General features: G+C 40.2%; 1 protein-coding gene across 1 annotated transcript; it reads left to right on the top strand.

The window, feature by feature from the left end:
• On the top strand, positions 1-27,278 carry pmpca (peptidase, mitochondrial processing subunit alpha). The gene is made up of 12 exons (XM_057832581.1): positions 1-95; positions 3,593-3,795; positions 3,885-3,964; positions 8,456-8,538; positions 8,610-8,704; positions 8,778-8,878; positions 13,705-13,968; positions 14,043-14,135; positions 16,484-16,602; positions 16,682-16,835; positions 17,006-17,150; positions 24,985-27,278. The coding sequence occupies exons 1-12, from the start codon at positions 49-51 to the stop codon at positions 25,152-25,154; spliced, it is 1,554 nt and encodes a 517-aa protein (XP_057688564.1). The 5' UTR covers positions 1-48; the 3' UTR covers positions 25,155-27,278.

Here is a 27,278-nt window from a genome sequence, read left to right as displayed (position 1 = left end):
TCCGTGTCAGAGTTCAGGTTCGACTTCGTCTTCGGGGGGGAAATCAATATGGCGGCTCACATGTCCCGCTGTAGAACCTGGAATCGTGTTCAAAGGTAACCAATCTCGCCGATAACGCGTAGAAAAACAAAATAGACGTGACCGAATGACAGGTAGACACGCATAGCGACACATTTTGTGTCATGTATGTGTTGTCGTCGTCTGACATGCTGGCCGTGTAACTTTTACCTTCCGCAAGGAAGGAGTGAGCTTCGGGAGTTAGCATGCTGCTAATACACAGCTGTCAGCGTCGCGATGCTGCGACTTTGCCGTGGGAAATATATTGAATTAATGTTCAAAATATTATGGGCACATTTATTTAAATTCATCCCAGTGTGTATTGAAGTCGTAATGAAGATTTTGCCTTTTGATTGGTGGCTAAACTACTCAACGTAAATTTATTAGTAAACTCCAGTTTCATCAAACACTGAAGAGGTCATTTTCGCATTTGAGTAGACTGTATAAATAATTAAATGATTAGAAGTTGCGATAAAAATAAGGAACAACCGAAATAATTGAAAACACTTTGTCAATACACTCACAAGCTGCACAAACCGTAATAAAACGGTCAATATAACTATTTTAGAAAGCTTAAAAATAGTGCATAAAGTAGGATGATGCTAATGACGAGGCTAATCACATTACAGTTTTTGAGCGAAAACGTGGATTGCATGCAGAATCACAATTTTCTAAGGAAAAGGCGCAACTAAAAATAGAGAATACTTGAGAACTACGTATGAATGAATGTTCATTCTCCCCGCCCTGTCCAAATGCCTTGGACAGCTGGCACTGACAATGGCAGCTAATGACTAAACAAGAAAGTAACCCACAAATGCACCAACATTAGTTGGAAGTGTCTTAAAAAAAAAAAAAAAAAAAAAAAAAAAAAAGTCTAGTTCGCGTGACAAAAATTCCGACATAGTCGTATTTGGGGCTGTCCCAAACGATTATTTTTCTCCCAATTAGTCTGCAGACTTTTTTTTAATGATTAGTCGACTAGTCTAATAATTTTTTTTTTTTTTTAACTAATCTTGCAATTGCATTTTTGTTGACAATTAGTAATTAAAATTAGTATTTCACAAAAACATTTTGGAACACTTAAACTCTTTGTTAAAATAAAAATAAACACATAAATAAGAATATTTGCTATTTATTAACCAATGAGGTCAGATGCTGATGGCATTAATTAGTGCAAAAGAATGGAATGTAAACTGGTCCAGAACACTGTGACTTCAATTTTCCAACAAAATTCAAAACAATTCTTACTTTCTGAGCACCAGCAGAGTAGATAAATAAATGTGACGTATCACTGGAGTGAAGTACGTGAAAAAAAACATAATAATGCTGCGACGGAGTATTAGGGCCAAATAAAAAATAAAATAAAAAAAAAAAGAACGAGATTAAGTCGTAATATTGCAACGTGAAACAAAAGTCTCATTATTACGTAGGGGTAATGTAGCTGTGAGCCACTATGCACTTTACATGCATACCTTTGCTGGGAGCTACGACGAAGCATTAGTATAAATTCTTCTATTGATTATAATTTGATGCAGATGAAGCAAAATAAGGATTTCCTTAATTGTAAAACCGATTCTAAAACACAAGATGCTTTCAATATTGTTGATTTTAACGAAGGTGGCAACGCACTACGTAGGGGTGTGACAAATTATCGAAATGGTGATATATCGTGATACTTTGTATCCCAAAAGTTTATAGATATGCTCCTGCCAAGAGCCGAGATATCGTTTTTAAAAAGGTGTCAATGTCGCAAAAAATAAAAAATAAAAATAAAAAGTAACCAACAAGTTGGTGCAAAAATCTTTCACCATAGTAGTGTCTCAGTTAACTCTACGGCAGCATTGACGGTGCACGACACCCAATCCATTTAGACTGGGAATGTTAGTTTATTCGAAACCAGAGCATTTACTGTCATTCTGTCCGATTTTCAGGGAATTTACAGGTCACTTGCGGTTCATTTTAGGGCATTTACAGGTCATTTCCTGTTGAGGTTGAGTCATTGCCTATTCATTTGGGTGATTCCCAGGTCATTTTCTGTTCTGTAACTCAAAATAAACAGGAAGTGACCCATGAAATACCCCAAAATCAGCAGGAAGTAACTGAACATCAACAGGTAAATGACCTTAAATGGCCCAAAATTACCTCATTGCCTTGCATTGACTACCACCGACAGCCAGAGACGTTCAATCAGTTTGAAGTGGGAGGGGTAATTAAAGAATAATTAAAAACAGTGCAAAACAGTAAAGAGGATAAGATGCACAAACACACTGTTGTGCTTAGTGTTAACAATGTACAGTGTCAGGGCATGCTTTTGTAGTTGTTTACAGTGCAATGTGTAAGATCAGACGACGTACGCAAGTACATGGGGCCACAAACAATGCTAAAAATGTAAAAAATGGTGGCGTATTGGAACATATGCTATATAACCACAAGTTGCATTTGTAAATACAATAGCATGTTGCATACAGAAAGCATAATGTCAGTCATTTTTGCATGATGGGCAAAACCATACTGAATCAGCTGGAGGCATGTCAACAATGCCTACACACTGGAAGTGGAACCATTGGACAGAGCAGCTGGTGTTGTCGCATGCAACCGTCTCACCATGCTCATGCGTGCAGGACTCAGCCACACCTGCCATGCATGTGCAGTGTGCTGAAAGGACTTGCCCTTCTGGTGCCAGGATAACCCATGGAGTTAATGGTGGCTGCCTCTGACGCTGTGAGTGCAACACCTGAGCAGAAACAACGAGGAAATTTAACATTCATGGCTAGTAGAAGGTCAAATCTAGATAACAATGGAGTAACCCAATGTTGTGCAATACGTTTTACTTTTTCAAATATAAATTGCTTGCAGTAGGCCAACTGAGAAACATTGAGCAAAGTAAATCTGTTTTCTAAAGCACAGCATTGATTTGTCACTTAACAATCACAGCTCAGCACAGCACAAATTCAGATGTTCATGGCAATGAAAATAGTAAACACACATAGCCTACCTTTGCAAGAACGATGGAGTTGCCGTTTGATACGGTCATCATGTGCAGGTCCTGCACCCATCCGCAGCGAAACTTAGTAGCTTTGTAGCGATTTGTAATTTCGGAATTGCTGATGAGTTTAGTAACATACACCAAACAATAAATACAACAGAATGTCCGTTTCGCGTAATTGTGGAAGCCCGTCGACATCTTTACTGCATTTGACTTCGGCTTGCTCGTAAGGGTCAACATTGTTCACATCCTTAAGTTTGATCACATATCTGTTCTTCGCCTTAGTAACGAGTTTGTCTCTTTATCGAACTGGCAAGTTAAAGTTTAATGTCCCGCGAGCCAGACCTGCTTCCAGTATACCCGCGTTGTTGTCAAATCTCACGTGATCCCCCATTCTGTGACGTAAACGCTCGAGCCTAATTGTGCATGTAGAAAAATAGTAATATTGCATGAATTAATGTTGACACAACCAAAAACTGGTAAATGTTTAGAACCAAGTAACAATTTCCGTAGAAAAAAAGTCTATCAATCAGTTTTGTGTTTGCGCAGGTTCGGCGTAGCGGCGTACAGGAAGTACAGCAGCGGTGGCGGCTACCCCAACATTTCGCTGTCTTCGCCGCTGCCAGCGATCCCCAAACCCGTCTTTGCGTCCGTGGATGGGCAAGAAAAGTATGAAACCAGGATCACCACCTTAGAAAATGGCCTCAAGGTGGCCTCGCAAAACAAGTTTGGGCAATTCTGCACCGTTGGAAGTGAGCGCGACACCCGCCATCGTCCAAAGCTACTCACGTGTCTCCGACGACCTATTTTCATCAACTCAAATGTTTTTTTTTTTTCCTAGTATTGGTCAACTCCGGGTCTAGACATGAAGCAAAATACCCCAGCGGAATTGCACACTTCCTGGAAAAACTTGCTTTTTCTGTAAGTATTTTCTCAATCTAGAACTGGGGTCTCCTAACTGGTCCTCAAGGTCGGCTGTGGGTCCTGGTTTTTGTCCCTACCAATCGAGCACAGACAATTTAACCAATAAGATTTCTGCTAAAACAAGCAGCACCTGACTTTCACCAACTGGTGACACCAGATTGGTGAATTGGGGTCATTGTCATGCTTTGTTGGAATAAAATACTGCACCTAGTGCAGTCCTATGTGGGATAGTTTGGAGACCACTGGTCTAGAAGATGCAATTTCTGAAGAAATTGCGTGGGTGGGGATGGTATGTTCTTCAGGTCGATAATTCCAATTGGGAAAAACGGAATTGACTGACGTATCCGTCTTTTGTCTATGACGGACAGTGTTGTCACAGATTACTTGAAAAAGTAATTTAATCACTGTTTACGCCCCAAAAAAAGTAATCTAGTTTACTGATAAATTTATCATCAAAGTAACTTAGTAAAACTACTCTTAGAAGTACATTTTTTTCAAAAGTTACTCAAGTAAATGTAAGGGAGTAAATAACGCGTTACTACCCACCTCTGGCTAGGCCAGTCACGATAACAAATGTTAGTGTGCGATAATTTATCTCATAAATTATTGCGATATGCGACATTATTGCTCCCCCCCCAATTTACAATACTTTTTTAAACCAATTTACAATAAAACAGTGAGAATACAGTATATATTAATAGATCAAGTACACCCATTTAAACGCGATAAATATTTACTCTTACGTAGGGCTGTCAAACGATTAAAATTTTTAATCAAGTTAATTACAGCTTAAAAATAAATTAATCGTAATTAATCGCAATTAATCGCAATTCAAACCATCTATAAAATATGCCATATTTTTCTGTAAATTATATATATATTCTGTAAAATAATTTGTTGGAATGGAAAGATAAGACACAAGATGGATATATACATTCAACATACGGTACATAAGGACTGTAGTGGGCATTTCACTCCACTGTCGTTTAAATCTGTCTATGCTGTCCTCACTCCGAAGCGTCTACTTTTTCCAAAGCTAGACAGCTAGTGAACGACGCCTTAATAATCAGACTTCTTCCTTTTTCATCTGATGTATTAATAAAATGGCCTCAAACCACTGTCCTCTTTAGAACGTAGTGAAACTACAAAAAAAAAGTACACAAGCATTGCATTAGCAACAACGTTAGCTTAGCACGCTATACAGGTTCACTAAACATAAACAAAAAGCGTCTCATACAAAAAATATAACATTTCGCTTACTAACATAATATGTGCATTCTTTACAACAACCATACTTACGGACAAATCTTGTCCAAGGATCATATAAGCACAACATTACGACGTAGGCGTCAGCCCGAGACGTCGTGCAGCCATATTGAACTGGCAAGAAAGCAATAAACCATGTCGCAAAGCGACCACAAGAATTCGCTGTTAGACAGCACAAAAAACCTTGCTGTAAAACTTACCAAAAGGCAGAATACTGTCTGAGCGGGACATGTGCGTTAATTGTAGAGGTGTGCAAAATTTCCGATTCTTAGATTATTCGCGATTCGGCCGTGGAAGATTCGAGAACGATTCACAAACATCCAAATTCCGATTATTGAAATATGCCAAGTAAAGCAGAAGTACGACACACTCAGCGCACCGCGCGGTCTTCGGTACGCAATTAAGGACGGAGCGAGAGTAGCTAAACATCATGCTTCTCATTACCCGGCCCCTCGGGTAACGCCAATGCTCAACTCACGGCTCTAGCTCAACTCATACCACGAGATAAAAAAAAAAAAAAAAAACAACATACCTGACTGCTGCGGAAAAGCTGCTACAAGCCACATTATGTTACGGTAGATATCATTTATATAGGACTAGATGCATTATAGCTTCGGTATCGTTACCAGCACATCTACAAAAAACTAGATGCGGGCGTTAGTAACGGCCGCCATTTTAAAGCAGTACACTTCCCTGCAAGGCTGTTTTTGCGAACCTTCCAAGCGAACCTAATTAACTTTTTACCTAAAATACTTCTAAATCGGTAAAATATTGACTTGAATCTATCTTTAAAATAGTTTTAAAACTTTTACATGTTGAAAGTAGACAAAAGAGAAATTATGGAATAACAGGAGCAATTTTAACAACTTTAACGGTTGATTCACAACATTAAATTAATTGAAAGTAGTTTAAAGCTGCTGATATAGAATGGGGACTGGAGTTTTTTTATTTACTGTTATTTTTGTATATTTGTTTACTGCTATATGTTAACTTGATATTGAAATAGTAGTTTGGTTTAGCCTGAGAGGATTTTTGAACAATTTTGGAACTAATGTACAAAACAAAACAAAACAAAAAAATTAAAAAAAAAAAAAAGGGAGTGGGGTGCATCAATAATCGTTTTATAATCGAATCGGAGCCTCTGAATCGTAATCGTAATCGAATCGTTAGGTGCCCAAAGATTCCCAGCTCTAGTTAATTGCGTCAAATATTTTAACGTGATTTATTTAAAAAATTAATTACCGTGCGTTAACGCGATAATTTTGACAGCCCTACTCTTACAATCACAAATACTTTTTAAGAAATCACAAATAAAAACAATAGACCATGCCTCTTAAGTAAAAGACAACAATATTAATACCGTTAATACCACACAGACACACAGAATAAATAAAATGTGTTTTTCAAAAAAAAAAAAAAAAACGGTTCAATATGGGGGATACAATTTTCGATCCGATTCAAAACATTTAATGCTCTGGGGGGAAAAAAAATAACAATTGTATTTTTTGTTTGTTTGTGTGGGTTTTTTTTTTTTTTTTTTTTTTGGGTAACGAGCAAAAATTAAATTGCCATCATATAAGCATGCATTTTAGTGCATAATATTTATGTGCTTACTTCTTACTGATCCGAAGAAATGTTGTATAAAAGTGCTGAGAACAATCTTTACTGTTTGTAAAGTGAGGCGGGGCACACTGTTGATTGCTAAAGCTCTCTTAGCAGCTAGGTTTACTACATGAGCAAGACATCCTATTTTTGGTCCGAATCCATCTGTGTCACGTACTGAATTAACAATATTTGCAGCATTATCTATAGTCACTGGTATGGATTGATTTGGCCTTCTTAACTTCCATTCAGTCATGGCGGTTTATAATTCATCGATGTAGTATATGGACTACGTGTCCCATAATCACTCTGGGCTCACGTAGCCAATGGCATGGGACGTAGCACATCTAGTTTGCTCTTTCATGATATCTAGGGTGTGCACGCATTAAAAAAGTTAGCAAACGCCACAGAAGTCACGTCTGCTTATTACTGCACAACACCAACATATGACAGTCGACTTTCATAAACATGACGAGTTTGAAGCACAGCGCTCTTAATTTGCCACTCAGTGTTCATCATGTCCTTTCAGCTGTCCGTTGTAAAAGCGAGGTTGTTCGTAGCAGCCAAGTCCGTAACAATGTTTTGGCGGACTTAGTTGTAAATATCCGGTGTTGTGCCGAAAAATAGCCGCCCCGCGTGAAATGTCACCCCTGACGGGAGCGCCCACACGTCAACAACATCGGCACGCCAGAGATGGTCCACAGGCAATCCGGAGCACTGACGCGGCCGGTGTACGTTGAACAATAGGATATAATGGGAGCGATTGGCTCCGGCGCTATTTTTTGCCGGACCTGGAACGAACATGCATTTTGCGTAGTTGTTAACAAGGAAGCCGAACTTTTAACAGCACGTCTGCCGAAGCGATAAATCGCAGCGGAAAAATTACCGCCTTCATTTTTATTTATTGTGCGATAAATGGAATTATTGCATTATCTCTGGCATTATTTTTATGATTATCTATGCTCAACTACCACTGTGATTAATAGCCTGTAATTACATGGGGCGCACAGATAGGCTATATTATTCTGCCGGGAGCCTGTTATTCATATGGGGATGTAATAAAACTACATAAATATGTAGTTTTGTAAATATGAAATGATAAATATGTAAATAGGATGGTTCATTTTCAAAACTAGATCAAGTCCACTTAAAACTGATTGTTTAATACAGAGCAAATTTACATGATGAAGTCGTATCTCGACCGATATAAGATTTGTGAAGTAAGTCGTTCTTATATCTCAAGCCTCTCGCTTGCATTCGTCATGTTGCCGTTTTTCCTTTATTTTACTGGCTGTAAAGCGTAAGTTACTTCTTCAGAGTTTCCGACACTTGATGGCGTCCGTGCGGAAACTCCAACAGAAGTTCGGTTCTGCGCGTGGCGCTTCACTCATGCTAATAATAAATTTTATGAAGAAAAATATGCATAAAACAAAACCGTTTGCAAGTGAACCGAACATGCCAAAGGTTGAATACATAAACGTTAACTGTCACTGTTACTGGATATCGAGTTGAAAATTTTAATATTGTTGACAGCAGTATTTTGCAGCACATTTTGTATTGTGTGGTGATTAATCATACCCATGTTTTGCTGACGTAGTTCTTCTGTCTCCATGTTTGTAGTCCACAGCTCAGTACGGGAGTAAAGATGAGATTCTGCTCACGCTAGAGAAGCACGGAGGGATTTGCGATTGCCAAACGTCCAGGTACTGTCGGGCGGTCAATCTTTCACGCCGTCGACAGTGAGTTTGTAAACGTGTGACTATTGTGGCTACAGGGACACCACCATGTACGCGGTGTCAGCCGAGGTCAAGGGCCTGGACACAGTGGTCGGCCTCTTGGCCGATGCCGTCCTGCAGCCTCGCCTATTGGGTGAGTGTCCGCCGGTGAGACAGACAACACCACCGTTGCTGGGCGCAGTTCGTGACTCTGCCTTTGCGTCCAGATGAGGAGATGGAAATGACCAGGATGGCAGTTCGTTTCGAGCTGGAAGACCTGAACATGCGGCCGGACCCCGAGCCTCTGCTCACCGAGATGATTCACGCCGTGAGTCCGTTCTTAGTACTATTGTCACCGTACTTTGATATGGATCATACTTGATAATTCAGAAGGGCTGGCAGCGAATGAATGTCTTTTGTGCATTTTGTCCTAATTCTGGCTGGCTTTTGTGAGGTTATTTTTTTTTTTTTTTGTCCAAAACTTCTTTGTGAAACTTTACTTTAATCTTGTTTTTATGGTTTTGGCTTCTCTGTGCATTTTGTTTTTGGGGTCCATAATTTGTGTTTAGTTTGGTTTTGTTTTTTGCTTGAACACAAAACACTAAAACAACAACAAAAAATAAATTTATATTTCTAATATATAAATTTTGTTTTTTTTCTGTTTGCGGTTTAATGTTTTGTTTGTGTGGATTCATTTCATTGCTACGGCAGTTGCTGTTTTAGTGCGTTTTTGTTTTGTATGCATTGATTTTTGCTATGTTTGATATATATGTGTATATATATATATATTATATATTTTTTTGCAGTTTGGTTTGTTTTAGTGTTTTTTAAACGGCAAACGGGCAGAAAAATCTTTTATAAAATGGCAAATAGAAAAAAAAATATTTTTTTCTGTTTGCTGTTTTAGTGTTTTTGTGCGCTGTCATGTGATTTTTGCTGTTTATTGTTTTTGTTTATTTGTGTTAGGGATGTCCTGATCCAGGTTTCTGCACTTCCGATCCAATCCCGATATTGGTTTGCACTTCCGATCCGATACCGATACTGGCCGATACCGATACCGACCTATTTGAGCATGTATTAAAGTTTAAAGTTATTTAGCCTCCTTACTTAGTTGTCAGACTCATGTTGAAAAGGGTTTTAGTACTCTTGATAACAACTAGCCAGCTGAATTAGGTGAGTTTGAATAACACACAATGGTTGGTAACAAGAAACTGACCTGTTTATTCAGTGACAAACACAAAACATTATAAATGACAAACAGAAATGGCATAGTCAGTCAGTAAAACGTGCAAATAATATTGTAAACTGTCAGTGGAAAATCCCACAAACCCCCCAAGCTATTAGATGCTTTTAATGTTTCGTGCATTAGTTACAAAAATTGTATAAAAAACCTCTCAGGTTTAAATAAACGACTATTTCAGTATCAAGTTTACATTTTAAAACGGTAAATAAAATACTCAAGTCCCCATTCTGTATCAGCAGCTTTAAACTACATTCAATTCATTTAATTTTGCGAATCAACTGTTAAAGTTGTTAAAATTGCTCCTGTTATTCCATAATTTCCCTTCTGTCTACTTTCGACATGTGAAAGTTTTAAAACTGTTTTGAAGATAGATTCAAGTCAAGATTTTGCCGATTTAGGGGTATTTTAGATAAAAAGTTAATTAGGTTCGCTTGGAAGGTTCACAACAGCCTACTCGGGAAGTCTTCTGCTTTAAGATGGCGGCTGTATACTAACGCATCTGGTTTTCAATACTTCAATGTTGCTAACGCAGTTGAGTCTGTTGTTTTGCATCTAGTTCTATATACATATGATATCTATTATCTCCAGTAAAACGTAGTTTGTAGCGGCTGTCAGCAGCAAGCAGGTATTCTTGTGTTTTTTATCCAGTGGCATGAGTTGAGCTAAAGCCTTGAGTTGAGCATTGGCATTACCCGGGTCTATTGCTGCGTTCCAGAAAAGTGGGATGTCGGACTTTTCCGACCTCCGACTAGGAAAATATCATTGGAACGCCACTCGAACTGGGAGGTCCAAGTCGCGAAGTCGGAGAAAAAATAACTACCCCCACTTCCAAGTTGTTTCAATCTGACGTCACTGGACAAAATGGCGCTCATGAAAACGTATTGAATGATAACACAATAATGAAGTAAATCAAGTTTATTTGAGACGCCGTGTATTTTTTTCTCATACAGTAAATTATCTTTGTTGTGCTATGTTTTTATATTGATGATCGGCAAAGGATGTAACTAAAAAAAAAGGCAGTTTACAGTGTGGGCTATAACGCAGCCGTTGTTTTTCCTCTACTATTTGATCGCTTATAGGAAGGCAGGTTCGCTGGAGGTCAAAATGTCTTTGGATGGCCAAAATAAAAAAACACCTCGTCGCGATCAGCCATCTTTGTTGTTTACATTTGCTTTTAACGCTTTGAGGTCGGAACTGGTACCATCCAAATGGGATAAATCCGACTTCCCACTTCTCTGGAATGCAGCATAAGTGTTGGATGGTGCGTCTTTACTCACGAGAGATAATGGCTCGTCATCCAGAATGAATTCTTCGGCAATGACTCTTGTTATTCCCTGGGCTTTGGGACTGTCGAGTGCCATTTTGTCACGCATAGCAAAGGTTTCTGCCAGTGTTAGTTGCGTAGGGCCTTTCTTTTTGTCTTCGGTTTTCTTAACGTACTCCTAAATTGTTTGTGGTGGTATTTCGCTAAATGCTTGATTAGGTTGGTTGTATTAAAAACTTCTTACAGCTTTACCACTACGCTTGACTTTATTGTGGCATATGTTGCACTCTGCCTCTTCGTCTTTGTCGTCCTTTAAGGTGAAATGATCCCACACAACTGACATTTTTACCGATAGTCTCTCTGTAAATTGGGAGACGGTAATGTAAATGTAGTGTGTTGAAAGTGTGCCGTAAAATGCGGACCGGATTCTAGGGAAACCGAAGAAAAAACTGGAATGGATTAGGTAAATCGGTGCGCTGGAAAACCTGGACAAGATTTTGAAAAAAACTGGATCGGAGGTCTGGATCGGAATTTTTCCGTGTTCCGATCCGATACCGATGCGCGTTTTTTTGCCCATATCGGCGTCCGATCCGATCCAAATATCGGATCGGGACATCTCTAATTTGTGTATTTTTACTGCTTGCTGTAGGGATGTCCCGATCAGAACACATGATCAGACATCGGACTAATCGCGCCATTTTTCAGAGGATCGGAATCTGGTGAAAAGGGTCTTGTTTTTTAATTTAAAAAATGTTTTTTTGCTTCATGCTCGTAAAGCCTCACTCTTCCTCCTGCTGCTTTTCTTGGTCAGCAGGCAGCTGGAGTTTACTACTTAAAGTTAACAATGATTGACGGATTTGTAGCTTTGGCGAGTGAAGCCTCTGTAGCTCTACGATCAAAGGCACAAAGGTGTTAATCATCGTTTAGTCAGTCGTCGTTGTCTAAAGCAGGGGTCCCCAACCTTTTTTGCACCACGGACCGGTGTTCTGACAAATTTTGCAACCCATCAAAAATTGCAACGTTGCGGTTCTGCGCATGCGTGTAACGTTAAACATAGCCGCAAAATCAGCAAATGCAGCGATTCCAAAGTAAACACTACAAACCTTCTTTAAAGAAAGGAATATTAACTTACGTTTGATCATGGAAGGACTTGTAGAAAAGTTCTCCTCAGATTCATCCTGCCATGTAAGCTTCACACAACAGCTGCACACCGCGCTCACCATTAACGACTTCGCCTGGTCATTAAACATTAATTAAGAAGCCCGCTTCACAAAGATACGATGTTGGAAATTGTAGCAAGGTTTTCAACGCTCTTGTCGCAATGTCAGGATATTCCAGAATGACTTTAATCCAGAACCTCGATAGAGTTGTTGTCTCAAATGTACGTTTAATAAGGTCGCCGTCATTTGCGATCTCTCTGTTTATTCACAAACGGGTCACGAATCCACTCCTTCGCAGTTCGTGGGTCTTCGAGGTTGAAGGCTCGTCAGGTACCCTTTTCGCCGTAAAAATATTTCCAAAGACGTCTGTTTTCCTGTTATCTTCGCTCGTGTGGGGGCTAATTATTTCCGGGAACAAATGTGCTGCGCCACAGCCTAGTAATACGCTATTATCGAGGACAAGCACACATAGATATATTATATACACAAACAAGATGTACTGTTAGCAGTCCAATCAATGGACTTCTATGACAACATTGTAATCTATCCCGTAGTATTATATCTAGAGTAGACAGGGATATTGGTGTGTTAAGCAGGGGTACAGGGTTAATTCGGCCAGAATGCGGTCATTATTAAATTATTTTTTCTTTGCGGCCCGGTCGTAAATGCGCCACGGACTGGTACCGGTCCGCGGCCCGGCAGATGGGGACCCCTGGTCTAGAGGCTGTTCTCAGCAGCGCGAGCGTCAAAGCGTGAGTGAATTTGAGTGGACTCAGATGAATTATATCAATTGTATTGAGAATGATTAAAAGTATGGAGTTAAAGGTGATGCAATTAAAAATGTGGGTGCGACTACATTGTGTGCTGGTGTACCTTAAGAAACAGGTGTACCAGTGCAACCAATAAAAAAACGAAGTGCCTATTAAACCTTGGCAATACATATCGCAATGTTAATTTTTTTCAAGTATCATTCAGGTCTAATTAATATTTATATATATATTTTTTTACTTTTAAGGGCTAAAAAGTAAAAATAATCTAGAACTATAATGGCATTGCCAAAAGACACAAAAATATATGCGTCCGTTTTATACTCCGCAACACTCCCGGAAATAGCGGAAGAGGAAGTACTTTAAAAAGTACAGTACTGTAACATGTTTGGAACTTTTGTTCAAATAGAAAAAACTACTTTTTTTTGGTATCAGATCGGCATTCTGTATTGGCAGATTCTCAAAATCAGGTGATTCGGACTCGGGTCAAAAATATGCAATCGGGACATCCCTAGACAATCCCTAGTTGGCTGATTGTTTTAGTATGTTTTTGTTCTTTATTTGTGTATTCGTTTTCTACTTTACGTGTTTTTAATTTTTTGTCTTTGTGGTGATTATTTTGGCGTGTTTGCTGCCAGCCACTCCAAGTCCAAATGGATCAGACGTCTGTTGCCATCAATGGCAGCCGATGACTTTGTAAATTTGTGGCTGTGACGGCAGGCGGCGTATCGAGGCAACACTGTGGGCCTCCCGCGCTTCTGCCCACCGCACAATGTGGACAAGATAGACAAGGAGGTGCTGCGTGGCTACCTGTCAGCCTACTACCGTCCCGAACGCATGGTGCTGGCCGGCGTGGGCGTGGAGCACGAACGGCTGGTGGACTGCGCCAGGCGTTACCTGCTAGGCACGCGGCCCGTCTGGGGTGATGCTGCCCCACCCCCAGTTGACCGATCGGTGGCGCAATACACCGGTGGTATCGTCAAGGTGAGACCCGTGAGCGTTTTTAGGAGTGTGCGGACGTGTGTGGAAAACGGGTGACTCGTCCGGGAATGTTTCAGATGGAGAAGGACATGTCTGACGTGAGCCTCGGGCCCACGCCCATACCTGAACTGACGCACATCATGATAGGGCTGGAGACCTGTTCTTTCCTGGTATGTTTTTTTAAATTCCTTTTTATGTTTTTGACATGAATTGAAATGTGTATCACTAATAGACTTCCAATTAGGCCTGTCGCGATAACAAATTTTAGTGTGCGATATTTATTCTCATAAATTATTGCGATATGCGATATTATTGCGCGCCCCCCCCCCCCCCCACACACAGTTTTTTTTTAACCAATTTACAATAACACAGTGAGAATACAGTATATATTAATAGATCAAGTACACCCATTTAAACGCAATAAATATTTACTCTTAAATTCGAAATACTTTTTAAGAAGTCACAACTAAAAACAATACACCATGCCTCTTAAGTAAAAAACAACAATATTGATACCGCACAGAAACACAGAATAAATAAAATGTGTTTAAAAAAAATAAAAAATAAAAATTGCACTTAATAACTTAAGCATTTAGGCAAATGAAAACTTTTCCCGTCATAGCTTCTGCAATGGTGTTCCATAAGGATGCAACGATACAGTTAAGTTATGGTTCGGTACGATTTTTGATACGGGGGACACGATTTTCGATCCGATTCAATACATTTAATGCTCTGTGTTTTGTTTTGTTTTTTGTTGTTGTAAATTGCCAACATATAAACATGCATTTTAGTGCATAATATTTATGTGCTTACTTCTTACTGATCTGAAAAAAATTTGTATAAAAGTGCTGAGAACAATCTTTACTGTTTGTAAACTGAGGCAGGGCACACTATTGATTGCTACAGCTCTCTTAGCAGCTAGGTTTACTACATGAGCAAGACATCCTATTTGTGGTCCGAATCCATCTGTGTCACGTACTGCATTAACAATATTTGCAACATTATCTATAGTCACTGGTATGGATTGATTTGGCCTTCTTAACTTCCATTCAGTCACGACAGTTTAGAATTCATCGATGTAGTATATGGACTACGTGTCCCATAATCACTCTGGGCTCACGTAGCCAATGGCATGGGACGTAGCACATCTAGTTTGCCATTTCATGATATCGAGTTTGTGTGCGCATTAGACGAGTTTGAAGCACAGCGCTCTTAATTTCATTCAGCTGTTCGTTGTCAAAGCGAGGTTGTTCGTAGCAGCAAAGTGGGTAACAGTGTTTTGGCGTACTTCGTTGTAAATATCCGGCGTTGTGCCGAAAAATAGCCGCCCCGCGTGAAATGTCACTCCTGACGGGAGCGCCCACACGTCAACAATACCGGCGCGCCATAGATGGTCCACAGTCACTCCGGAGCACTGACGCGGCCGGTATACTTTGAACAATAGGATATAATGGGAAAGATTGGCTCCGGCGCTAGTTTTTGCCAGACCCGGAACGAAGATGCATTTTGCACAGTTGGTAACGAAGAATTCGAACTTTTAACAGCACGTCTGCCGCACGCGCGCACGCACGCGAGGCGATAAATCGCAGCGGAAAAATTACCGCCTTCATTTTTATTTATCGCGCGATAAATGGAATTATTTCATATTGCGACAGGCTTACTTCCAATCCATTTGAAGTGGCTTTTCATTCGCTGTCAACCCTTCCACTTCAAATGGACTGGAGCTCTAACGCTGTCAGTAGCAGCCACTGACTAAATAGTAGAATCTTTAACGTTGATAAAATAAGCTAGTTAAGACTTTATTTGTATGTCAATGCATTGACATTTATGGGAATGTCCCAACATTGCCGCTCTGGGAATGGCCATGTTGTTAGAGGCGATGAAAGGTCCTTTCATGCTTTTACAATGAATTGAAAGGAGATTATCATTAGTAGCATTTGCTGCAGCATTGCGCAGTTCGAACGGATTGGACAGCTACTTCTGATGACACGATCCAAAAACGTTTGAAGCAGCAATTCTTGTTTGGATTTGTGTTTTCTTTGTTTGGAGTTGTTTTCCTGTTTTTAGTGTTTGTTACGTATGTAAGATTTAACTTTGGTTTTTGTTTTGTTTTTGGCGTTATTTTCCATGTATTTTTGTTGTTTTTGCTGGATTTTTTCCCTTTTGCCTACTTGTGCTAGTTTTATTTTAATTTTTTTTTTTCCTTTTTCTTGGGGGGGGGGCATAGTTTTTTTTGAAAGGAGGGAGTAATTTTTTTTTTGTTTTGGTCCCGATTTGGTATTTTTATTTTCTCTATTGTTTTGTATTTATTTTTTCTGGGTTTTGGGTGTTTTTCTGGTTCTTAGTGTTTTTGTAAGTTTTTATATTATGTGGGGATTTTTTTTCTTTTTATATTTTTGATCTTTTGTAAGATTGAATTAGACGAGGTTAGGGGTTTAATTTTGCTTTTGGTCAACTAATATCATGTTGGTTTGCGTTTTTTTTTTTTTTTTTGGCAATGTCAATTGCATGCGGCCAGGAGGACGACTTCATCCCTCTGGCGGTGCTCAACATGATGATGGGCGGCGGCGGCTCCTTCTCGGCGGGAGGTCCCGGCAAAGGAATGTTTACGCGCCTCTACCTCAACGTCCTCAACAGGTTGCTCCAAAACGAGCTCGCCCGAACAAATTTGTCGCATTTCTCCACTCGCGCTCAGTTATCAGCAATGTCCCGCCAGGCATCACTGGATGTACAATGCCACATCGTACCACCACAGCTACGAGGACAGCGGCCTGCTGTGCATCCACGCCAGCGCCGACCCCCGACAGGTTCGCGAGATGGTGGAGATCATCACGCGGGAGTTCATTCAGATGACTGGATCAGCGGGAGAGGTAGGTGGAACGTGCCGTTGGCCATCTAACATCCAACGCTAACATTATCCCCGGATGTACTGACGCACTCGGGGTCCAGATGGAGTTGGCACGTCAGTACATTGGGGGGAAATGCTCGCATCGGCCACAAGCTCTCTCCCACGCAATGTACTGACTCTGTGTGGTTTCAGATGGAGTTGGAGCGCGCCAAGACGCAGCTCAAGTCCATGCTGATGATGAACCTAGAGGCCCGGCCCGTCATCTTTGAGGATGTCGGCCGCCAGGTGCTCTCCACGGGAAAGAGGAAGCTGCCGCATGAACTCTGCGCGCTCATAAGTGAGTGAAAAATAAAAAAAATGTTGGCTATTGCACTGAGCTCACTACAAAAGAATATCAAAAGAAAATCCAGAACCTGAGGGGCAGTTTACATGGCGAGTCTGCGACACCAAGACGCAATGACTGTGTTGTGGAGTGGTCTCGCGTTTGTATGGTGTCAGTGAAGACGGAAGGCAAAGACGCAAACCTTGGAATCTTGCCTCCAAAGTGGAAGAAATTGATTGCGGGGGCATGAGGGGGGGCTTGCTCTGCATGCATATCACAAGCTCCCGCTGCGTGCGACCCGCACCGATAACGTCGGCACTCGTACATGTCACATTGGGCTTGTGCAGCGGTGCTACTAAACATTAAAAACAGCAAATATGGCGGAACGTCGGCTTAATTGAGTGTTTTTATAATAATTAAATATGTTGAATGTTTCCGTTTTTGTGCCTTTTGGAACAAAAGAAAAATTCCATTGCTTGGAGTGGGCGGGCATGTTGTCTTCCGGGCTGAGGAGGTTGTTGGGGTCAAAGTGCATCATTCGCTGTCACCATATAAATCTGCACTGCCCCCTAGGGCCTGGCATGAATACTACATCGTTTTGATACGGAATTGCGACATTGGTTGGAGACGGAAGCGTATAGAGGCAAACATGAAATTTTTTGTTTTCTCGGAGGGTCACCATGTAAACAGCCCCTGAGTTTAAAAAAAAAACACATTGAAAATATTTCGTCCCTTAATTCCTGAATTTACATTTATCCCCGCAAAATTTGGAATACATACTGTAAGTACTGCAAAAAACAATTTAGTCTGTAAACAGTTCCATTCTGCTGCTTAGCAACAATCAGGTTGCAAATATCTTCAGAGAGCTCTGTGTCTTTACTAGAGCTGAAACGAATACTCGAGCAACTCGAGTAACTCGAGTTTAAAAACTGATCCGAGTAATTTTATTCACCTCCAGTAATCGTTTATTTTGACAGCTCTAAGCATCACGTTTTGCTCGGACTACTTTTAATGCGGGACAATGCGCTGATGTCACGTGCGGAGAGGGAAAAAAAAAAAAAACTGCAGCCGACAGCCGCTACAAACGACGCCGACGTTGTTAAATACTAGCCCGCACGATGCTACGTTGGTAGCAGATAGCGTTTGATGCGTCTCATAGAGATCACATGTATGTTGAACTAGATGCGAAATGACACTCGGCCGCGTCTGGGCAGCGTTAGTAAACAGCCGCCATCTTAAAGCAGTAGAGCGCGAAGCGCTAATAAAGAGCGCTAAGCGCTAATAAATAAGATTAACGTTACTGTAACTACTAGCTCACGTAACATCAGCCCTGCGGAGGGCTAGGTTTCTATTAATTATGACCACTGTCGATGCGTGGCTAACGTGTCTTACATAAAGGCTTTAACATAACATAGCGTTGTGGAGTGATGATTGTGTAAAATAAAAACTTAATAATGCTAACTATCAATTTTAGCTCAGTAGTCATTGCTGGATAAAACACCAAGTAGCACTGGTCCCTAATGTGCTCCAATACAGCCTGTATCATACATTTATTTTGAACACTGCAAAAACTCAAAATCCTACCAGGACTTACAGTTTACACTAACTTAAAACTTAACTAGAACTTAAAAATGGCTTGACACAAATAGAAATTCAATTGAAACACGTGGGGAAAAAATCCTAACTTTTAAGTGATGTGTGTTATCAAGCGTAACGGCATTTTTAGGTGTATATACATATATACATATATATATATTTTATAAGATCTAAAAGGTTTTTTGAGTGACAGCAGTGAATTAGTCTTTTTTTTATTCTAGTTACATCTGAGATGCAATTGTTGGCTGTTTTCAACAATATACATCGAAAATAAAGACATTGATTGACTGAAAATGGTTCAAGATAAGATGAAATGTTTTGTTTTCTCATGTATATTTATAATTGCTCTTCACCCAAAAATATATTTGTTTTATCCGATTACTCGATTAATCGATAGAATTTTCAGTGGATTACTCGATGACTAAAGTATTCGATAGCTGCAGCCCTAGTCTTTACCCTTAATGAGATTTGTCTTGTTTGCCCTCTCGGCGACAAAACCCGCTGATTATAGGACCATCTATTTGCTTTCACCCAGCTAGTGATGGTTTGCGTTTCCTTGCAGCACATGGTGTGTTCAATACTTTTGACCTTTGTTATTGCACTTAATCCCATAATATCATTATTAATGGAGTCAAACGTTGTGATATCTTTTCATGTATGCATTATTTGAGTCAATATCAATGTCTGGTAGAAATTTCATTTGAATTGCAGCTTTGGAAATGACTGTTGATGCGTTCAATACTTATTTCCCCATTGTTGGTACTGTAAATAATAGAAAACACAATAGACAATTAAATGGAAAAATACAATTAAAAATGGGAAAATGCTAAATTAGAAAAAGAAGAGTTGTTTGCCATTGATGGTATGAGATGTCCAGTTGTTAGTTCATTTGCTGCCACCCTCCCACTTTAGATGGATTGGACGTCTACTAGTGGTAAACTAATTGTTGGGAGGGTGAGTCTTGGCCAGAGGAAGAACAAACTTGATTTTTTTTTAACTAATTGGCTGCCATTGATGCTGATGAGGGTTGGCAGCGAATGAATGGAAGAACATTTACTCTCCCACTTCAAATGATTTGGACGTCTACTATTGATAGACTAATTTCAGTTGACTGAACAAGCACTTTTATCCCTCCTACCAAAATGTCCTCAGGGCGGCCATGTTGGTTTGGCAAAATTCCCATCATAGTCAATGCATTGACATTCATTTGACGCTTATTTCTGAACCCATTTCAAGATGATTTTATGTCAAAGCATCTACTATTTACTATATTTAGGACAAAATGTCATATGATATATTGAGTTTGGAGAAATAATGGAATGCAATATATAGACAAGATGCAGTGCCACATGATTTGAGCAATACAGCCCATGAATATTTTAGTCAAATTGCTGGATTTTACCATGTGAAGCCATTAGCCATTTTGTAACGCTTAAGAGGCAGGGAGGATCAATCTCCACTCACAATGTGTAAGCAGTAGAACAGGCTTCCACCCACGTCAGTACGTCACAATGATAGCCATAGCAGGTCATTAAAGGTCATTCAAACTCACGGCTTCAAAACAAAATTAAAATGACCACATAATTATACAAACTGAATAACATAACTTGCAATTAATGAAATAACTGGATCAGTAACGGAAGAAATGATCTGCACAGAACATGAACTTCATTTAAATCCGCAGCGCCGCATTGCATACTTGGAGGCATGAATTGCAATAGGTTGTACAACAACAGTGCTGACAGCAGGAGGCAGAGGTTGTCTGTCTCTCCCAAGGGAAGGTGGTTCAAAGCTTCATAGGTAATTTTTTTATAGGGTGACATTTGGACGTAATAGAGTGACACTAAGAGGGGATATTTTGTGCTAAAGTTGGCCCTCAGCCTAGCTTTGCTAGCATAATAGCTAACACGACTTTGGATGCTTCATTTGGGGGATTCAATCCAATTTCTTTGATATTTAGCTTTAGCAGAGAGGACACCTTATGATCAACCACACTAAATGCACTTCATAAAACTGCAAAATCAGGTTTTTCTATTATATAAAAAATAAAATTGCTTACCACAGTTTAATTTCACGCCGCTGTTGTGATGTTATCGCAGAAGAGTGATGTCATTAATATATGGAGAATTTCTTAAAGTGTATTACAACACCTGGGGAAATGCTAATATTCCATCATTTATCCATAAACGCATGCCTTTTGGATTCATATCATGCCACTTCGTGTAATTACACACATCGCAACACCAAGAAAATGATAGAAATTTGGATCGATTGTCAAGCTAAAACGACTGGCGCCCGAGATCCCGGAAATCTAGCATATTGTGTGTCACGTCACAACTAGGAAACACCCAGCTCAGTGCTTAGTACTGAATGGCAGCTATGATGGCGGACAATTTTGTTTAAAGTTGTAGCGACGAATGCGACGTAACGAACGTTCTTCTAATGGTGACGAGGAGACTTATGAACCTTTCTTTGGTGTTTTGGGTTATCAGTTTGAGCCCAAACGAAAGCCAATTCAGCCTAATGAAACGATCATTGAGGGGAGCAATTACACTGATGAAACACCGGCAACAGATCGTGTGGGAAACACAGATTGGTTTGTTTTGCATTTCTTTTTGTGAAGCTGATACACCGCAAAATAAAGTAATGTATAGATTAATTGTCATTTTTTTATTGTGCTATCATAGGTTTTCGCTCTACCAACAGACACAAATATGAATTGGATTAGAGGATTTGTTGTATATATTTTACGAGCGATAATTTATACATGGGTCCAGTCCTATATCCAATGCGTGATATGTTTTTTATTATAAAAGAGTACTCACTCTGGCCATTTTGAGCTTGGCTGGTCCCCTCCTTTGCTTAGCCTAGCCAAGGGTGGTGGGGTGGTCTCATCAGTGCCAGTCATCGTCCTCTTTCTTGATATCTCTGGACATTTAGGTGGCTGCGCGTGTATGGTGGGCACCGCATCTGCAGCAATTTCTTAGCAAAACCTTATTTCATTTGTCCATAGTTCGAATAGCTTTCAGGTGTAAAATGTGCACCACACAAAACCGTGCCGGAGGCTGGGTCTGTAAGATTAGCCCGCTTTGCACGGACGAACTTTACTCATTGTCAGCGTAGTCCAGCTCTTTTTCTCGCGTTCAGGAGTGGGAACTCATGGGTACTACAATGTGACAAATGGCTATTTGTAGACCACATAGCATGACAGGTTTTAACCATTTTAGCGATTTTTTTTCATAAAACACGGACGCAACTCTCTCGTCGATAAACAACGATGGCACCTGCCTTGACCTTTTGTTTCCTGGCTGTGACGTCAACGCCCCATTCGGCTGTTTTCGGAATACTTTTGGAAATGTTCGTAATTTTCGATCTATTTTCGATAGTTGCTCATGAATGTGATTTATTTTTTTGTTAACTTTATTAATATGTATAATCTTGCCATATAACAGTTCTATTGATATCTCAAAGCCACTTAGTATTATAATTCTCTTTAAAGAGACAATAACACAACAGAGTGGAGTGTGACTCTGGGGACGAACAGAAAACCTTTATTTTTAATATAATATATTTGAATTTAAAAACAATACATGGTTCATACTAGTTAATCTAGGAAAGTAAAAATGATAATTATTTGGGATTTTTAAAAATATATTTTATAGACTGAATTTGAATGAAAAACAACGGGGACATAGCAAGATTCCATAACTTTTTTTTTTTAACCGGGATTAAATTATAAACTAGAATTTAGGAGTTTGTACCATTAAATCAGTGCTTCTCAATTATTTTCTGTTATGCCCCCCACAGGAAGACGTAAACGTTCCACGCCCCCCGCTCCAGTAAATATACTGTAGTATCATTTGTATATAAAATTCATATGATTATAAGTACACCTCTGCATAACATTGTGTTCTTTTTAACATTAAATAAAAAAAGGTATTATAGATCAACTTACAATAAAGTGTAAAAAAAAAAAAAAAAAATCATCCAAACTCTAAAAATACACTCAAGATTTTTGACCGTTTGATACTGAAAGTTAAAATTTAATAAAATCAATAAATAGGCAGGCAGGCAGTATCAGCTCCTTTGCTAGGTATGTCTCCTTATATGATGCTGACAGTGCTCGCTGGTTTACTTATTATGTAACACTAAGCGGGAGGTTTTTTTTGCAATATTCGGCACGTTTTCGCTGAAAAAAAGAATTCCTGCTGTCAGCTGCGAACATTTTTCAGCAAAGTAAACAGACTGGTCTTTCCTCGTCTCCCACTGTACTAAAAGTCAAAGCCAAACGCTACATACACTTTGTCATATTTCCTTGTCTTAGCTTTTCATATCTCCGGTGCTCTTTGCTGTGTGCTCTTGTTTGGTTCAAAAATACTGCACACACGCTGAAAATGAGAGCGGCACTGCCACCCACTGAGTGGATTTGCAAGTACACTTTATTCTAGTATGGCAAAAAAGTATGTTCCCCAAGGTCACATGTGCCACCCCCAGTGTCGCTCTGCGCCCCCGTGGGGGGGCCCGCCCCACTATTTGAGAAGTCGTGCATTAAATTTACAGTATAATATAGGTCAATTGATAAAGCACACAAAAAAAAAGTTGAATGAGTATTTTTCCAACTTTGGTGAAAATACAGCTTCATTTATACTGGGGACATACAGTGGGGAGAACAAGTATTTGATACACTGTCAATGGGTTTTCCCATTGACAGTGTATCAAATACTTGTTCTCCCCACTGCAAATGTCACCCTATCAAAAATGACCCCCATGGTGGTGGATTTGGTGCCATCAAGTGGTCTTGAAGCCCAAGAGGCAAACAGTGTTGAGAATTTGACTGTGCCCAAGGCTGCCCTTTGTCACTGATTCTGTTCATAATTTTTATGGACAGAATTTCTAGGCGCAGCCGAAGCGTTGAGGGTGTCCGGTTTGGTGGCCTCAGCATTGCATCTCTGCTTTTTGCAGATGATGTGGTGCTGTTGGCTTCATCAAGCCGTGACATCCAAATCTCACTGGGGCGGTTCGCAGTCGAGTGTGAAGCGGTTGGGATGAAGATTAACACCTCCAAATCCGAGACCATGGTCCTCAGCCGGAAAAAGGTGGCATGCCCTCTCCGGGTCGGGGATGAGACCCTACCCCAAGTGGAGGAGTTCAAGTACGTATCTTGGGGTCTTGTTCACGAGTGAGGGTAGGAGGGAGCGGGAGATTGACAGGCGGATCGGTGCAGCGTCTGCAGTGATGCGGAGTCTGCACTGGTTCGTTGTGGTGAAGAAAGAGCTGAGCTAAAAGGCGAAGCTCTCGATTTACCGGTCGATCTACGTTCCTACCCTCACCTATGGTCACGAGCTGTGGGTCGTGACCGAAAGAACAAGATCCCAGCTACAAGCGGCCGAAATGAGTTTCCTCTGCAGGGTGTCCGAGCTCTGCCTTAGAGATAGGGTGAGAAGCCCGGTCATCCGGGATGGGCTTGGTGTCGGGCCGCTACTCCTCCGCGTTGAGAGGAGCCAGTTGAGGTGGCTCGGGCATCTGGTTCGGATGCCTCCTGGACGCCTCCCTGGAGAGGTGTTCCGGGCATGTCCCACCGGCGGGAGGCCCTGGGGTCGACCCAGGACACGCTGGAGAGATTGTGTCGCTCGGCTGGCCTGGGAATCCCGCCGGAGGAGCTGGCTGAAGTGACTGGGTAGAGGGAAGTCTGGGCTTCCCTGCTAAAGCCGATGCCCCTGCGACCCGACCCCGGACTAAGCGGAAGATAATGGATGAAGTATTTCACTAGGTCTAATTAACATTCTTTCACAGCCCAAAATCCACAAAATGTGAGATGACAGGCCTCTGTGTTTTGCGACACCGCTTTATACTTTCGTGTGTACTGCATTTGCACGTGCAACTGAAACAAAAATATTTTCATTACATATTGTATTGTCTCGTGACTATGGTATATCGAGGTGCAGCGTACTGTGAGTTTAAGTGTACTGTATCCCATCCCTCATGTCTACTAGCAATAAACTCATTTAAATACACAAGAAGGTGCTCCTTTTTACGGCGGCGTACGCAGCTGGTGGCCAACTTGGGTCGACAGATGGAAATTGGATCTTGAAGAGTACACATTGCGCAGCAACGCCACCTTTTTTCATTTCAGTGCCGTTTCGGTTCCGGTAGCGACGCATCACTCCTCAGAATAGCAAATAACTGAAGTTAGCATGACGATTTTCTTTCTTACAGCGTGGCGTTTTCCAAAAAATCTTTTTTTCCTTTTCAGGCTCAGTGAAGGCGAGCGATATCAAGCGAGTGACTGCCAAGATGCTGCGCGGCAAGCCGGCCGTGGCCGCCCTGGGCGACTTGACAGAGCTGCCTTCCTACGAGCACATCCAGGCAGCGCTGTCCAGCAAAGATGGACGCCTGCCACGCACCTATCGCCTATTCCGATAAAAATATTGGAAAAACGGAAAAAACAGACTGAACTTCCCCAGATGGAGAGTTGAAAGGAAGTCACCCATAAAACTCGCAAATATTTATTCTTTCTCTGTGAGCTTCACGGTTTTTCTTAAAGGAACATTTGATTTTTTTGTTTGTTTGTTTGTTTGTCCGTATACAACCAAAAGCTGCGTTCACACCAAAGTTGAATTATCATGCGCTACAACGCCTAGCAGTTTTGTGTTGACAGAGACCTTACGTCGGCGAAAGCAAACAACTTCTGCATCACGTAACGTCAAAAATATAATATTTTACTTTAAGAATGCTCTTACAGCTGATCAAAGACACTGTACAGCAATGTTGTTTTTGGCAGCCCTTATAATTTTCGTCTGTCTTTTGGACGCAAATACTTATTGGTCTTAGAGTTTAGTCATTTCAAAATGTTCGTCTTCATCAAATTTTAGTTGAAAATTACTCAAAATGTTTTCATCTGTAAACTTGAAAAGTTTTAGTCCATGAATTAATAAATAAAAGGTTTCCAACAGTTTTGAATGAACTTTGACAGACGAGCACATAATTGTAGCATTAGCAAGGACATCATCTTTGTGATGATAAAACGTACTCCGCAGGAAAGGGATGCATTATTTTCAATTAAACTCATCAGGACGCGAACGCTATGGTAGCGCTACAAGTTACATTTAGTGTGTGATGATCACTAAGCACAGCCCTTTAAAGGCTAAAGCAGCATGGCTTATCCAAACAAAACTTACCAAGCAGCACCTGACATGTGTTTCACAGAAGAAAAGGCTGGAGCCTGTAGAGGACACCAGTGAGTAAGCATGTGTGTATGTGTGGGCTGGTGTGGGGTGCAGCTCGTCACATGAGTTACACAACCAAACACTGCTACGATGCGTGCTAACTACACATGCGATAAGAAAATGTCACTCATTGTGAACTTATGACTGAAACGATGGCGAATTTTCATCTTGTCTCGTGAGACGAAAACTGGCATTCGTCTCGTTATGTATTTAGCTCGTCGTCATGAAAAATTTGTTCTTCGATGAAATATTTTTGTTATCGTCATAATTGACGAAAACAACACTGCTGTCCAGTTAAAACAAAGAAACCAGCAAAACTTAAGCAGAATAAAACAAAAGATAAAAACAGCCTTATTTTAAAACGTGGGTTTTTAGCAGTTTTTTGGAATGTAGGAAGGTATGAACAGGTGTGGATGAGTTTAGAGACAGTTCAAAATAGTTTGTTGTATAACCACAAATTTTGTAATGTTGCATCGTTTTTGTAATATTACTAGTTTTTTTTTTCTCCTATTACCATGTATGACTTCTAGTAGTATTGCGACTTTTTTGTAGTATTGATGTATGACCGTTTTTGTAATATTTTCACTTAAATTTTGTCATATTACAAGTTTTTCCTCATATTACGACTTTAATCAAAAATACAATGTGATTTTCACGTAATGTTTAGACTTTAATCTCGTAATATTAGTCAATGGAATCTGTCTTTTCCCCTTGTAATATTACGTAAAGATATCTAATACAATCACTAATCTGGTAGTATTTTGTATCTTATTTTTTTTTCTTGTAATATAGTGATCGCTTGTTACTTCACGCCCTCAGTCCATCGCTGATTTAAAAAAAAAAAAAAAAAAAAAATGCAGTATTTTATAAAGCTGTCCTGATCCAATCACATAGTCTCTCACTCCTGCCGCTTTTCTCGGTCAGGCAGTCCACTGGAGTTGCTTATTAAAGTTAACGATGATTGTCAGACGATTAAGACGTGATCTTGCTTGAGACGCTTCAAAGCGCTGCATGCGTCAATCATCGTTTAACTTGTTAAACAGTTGCTGTGGCAACTCATCGTAAGTGAGCAGCTTAAGAGGATTCACTCGATTAAGCATTTAATAAAACACAAACATTCTTCTACTTTATTCTTGTTTAAAAAATAATTCGGTGGGACAATACTATGTTTAAAACAATTAAATTTAAAGTGCTTAAAAAACATTAAAATATACGTAGAGTATACACATACGTTTTTTTCTTACACTTTTGGGGGGGAAAAGGGAAAAAAATATCTCTTTCCAATGCTAAACCTGAATAAAAATATTGAACACAAAAATTT

Source organism: Corythoichthys intestinalis, chromosome 3 (genome assembly GCF_030265065.1).
Source record: "Corythoichthys intestinalis isolate RoL2023-P3 chromosome 3, ASM3026506v1, whole genome shotgun sequence".
Taxonomy (NCBI): domain Eukaryota; kingdom Metazoa; phylum Chordata; class Actinopteri; order Syngnathiformes; family Syngnathidae; genus Corythoichthys; species Corythoichthys intestinalis.
The sequence above is the reverse complement of the archived record's forward strand: the minus strand, read 5'-3'. Positions and strand labels throughout refer to the sequence as shown.

Excerpts from the sequence above, each read along its gene's own strand:
- pmpca (XM_057832581.1), top strand. The coding sequence starts at position 49 with ATGGCGGCTCACATGTCCCGCTGTAGAACCTGGAATCGTGTTCAAAG. Across the intron at positions 3,796-3,884 it reads GCAATTCTGCACCGTTGGAA|TATTGGTCAACTCCGGGTCT; the intron begins GTGAGCGCGACA and ends TTTTTTTCCTAG. Across the intron at positions 8,879-13,704 it reads TCACCGAGATGATTCACGCC|GCGGCGTATCGAGGCAACAC; the intron begins GTGAGTCCGTTC and ends CTGTGACGGCAG.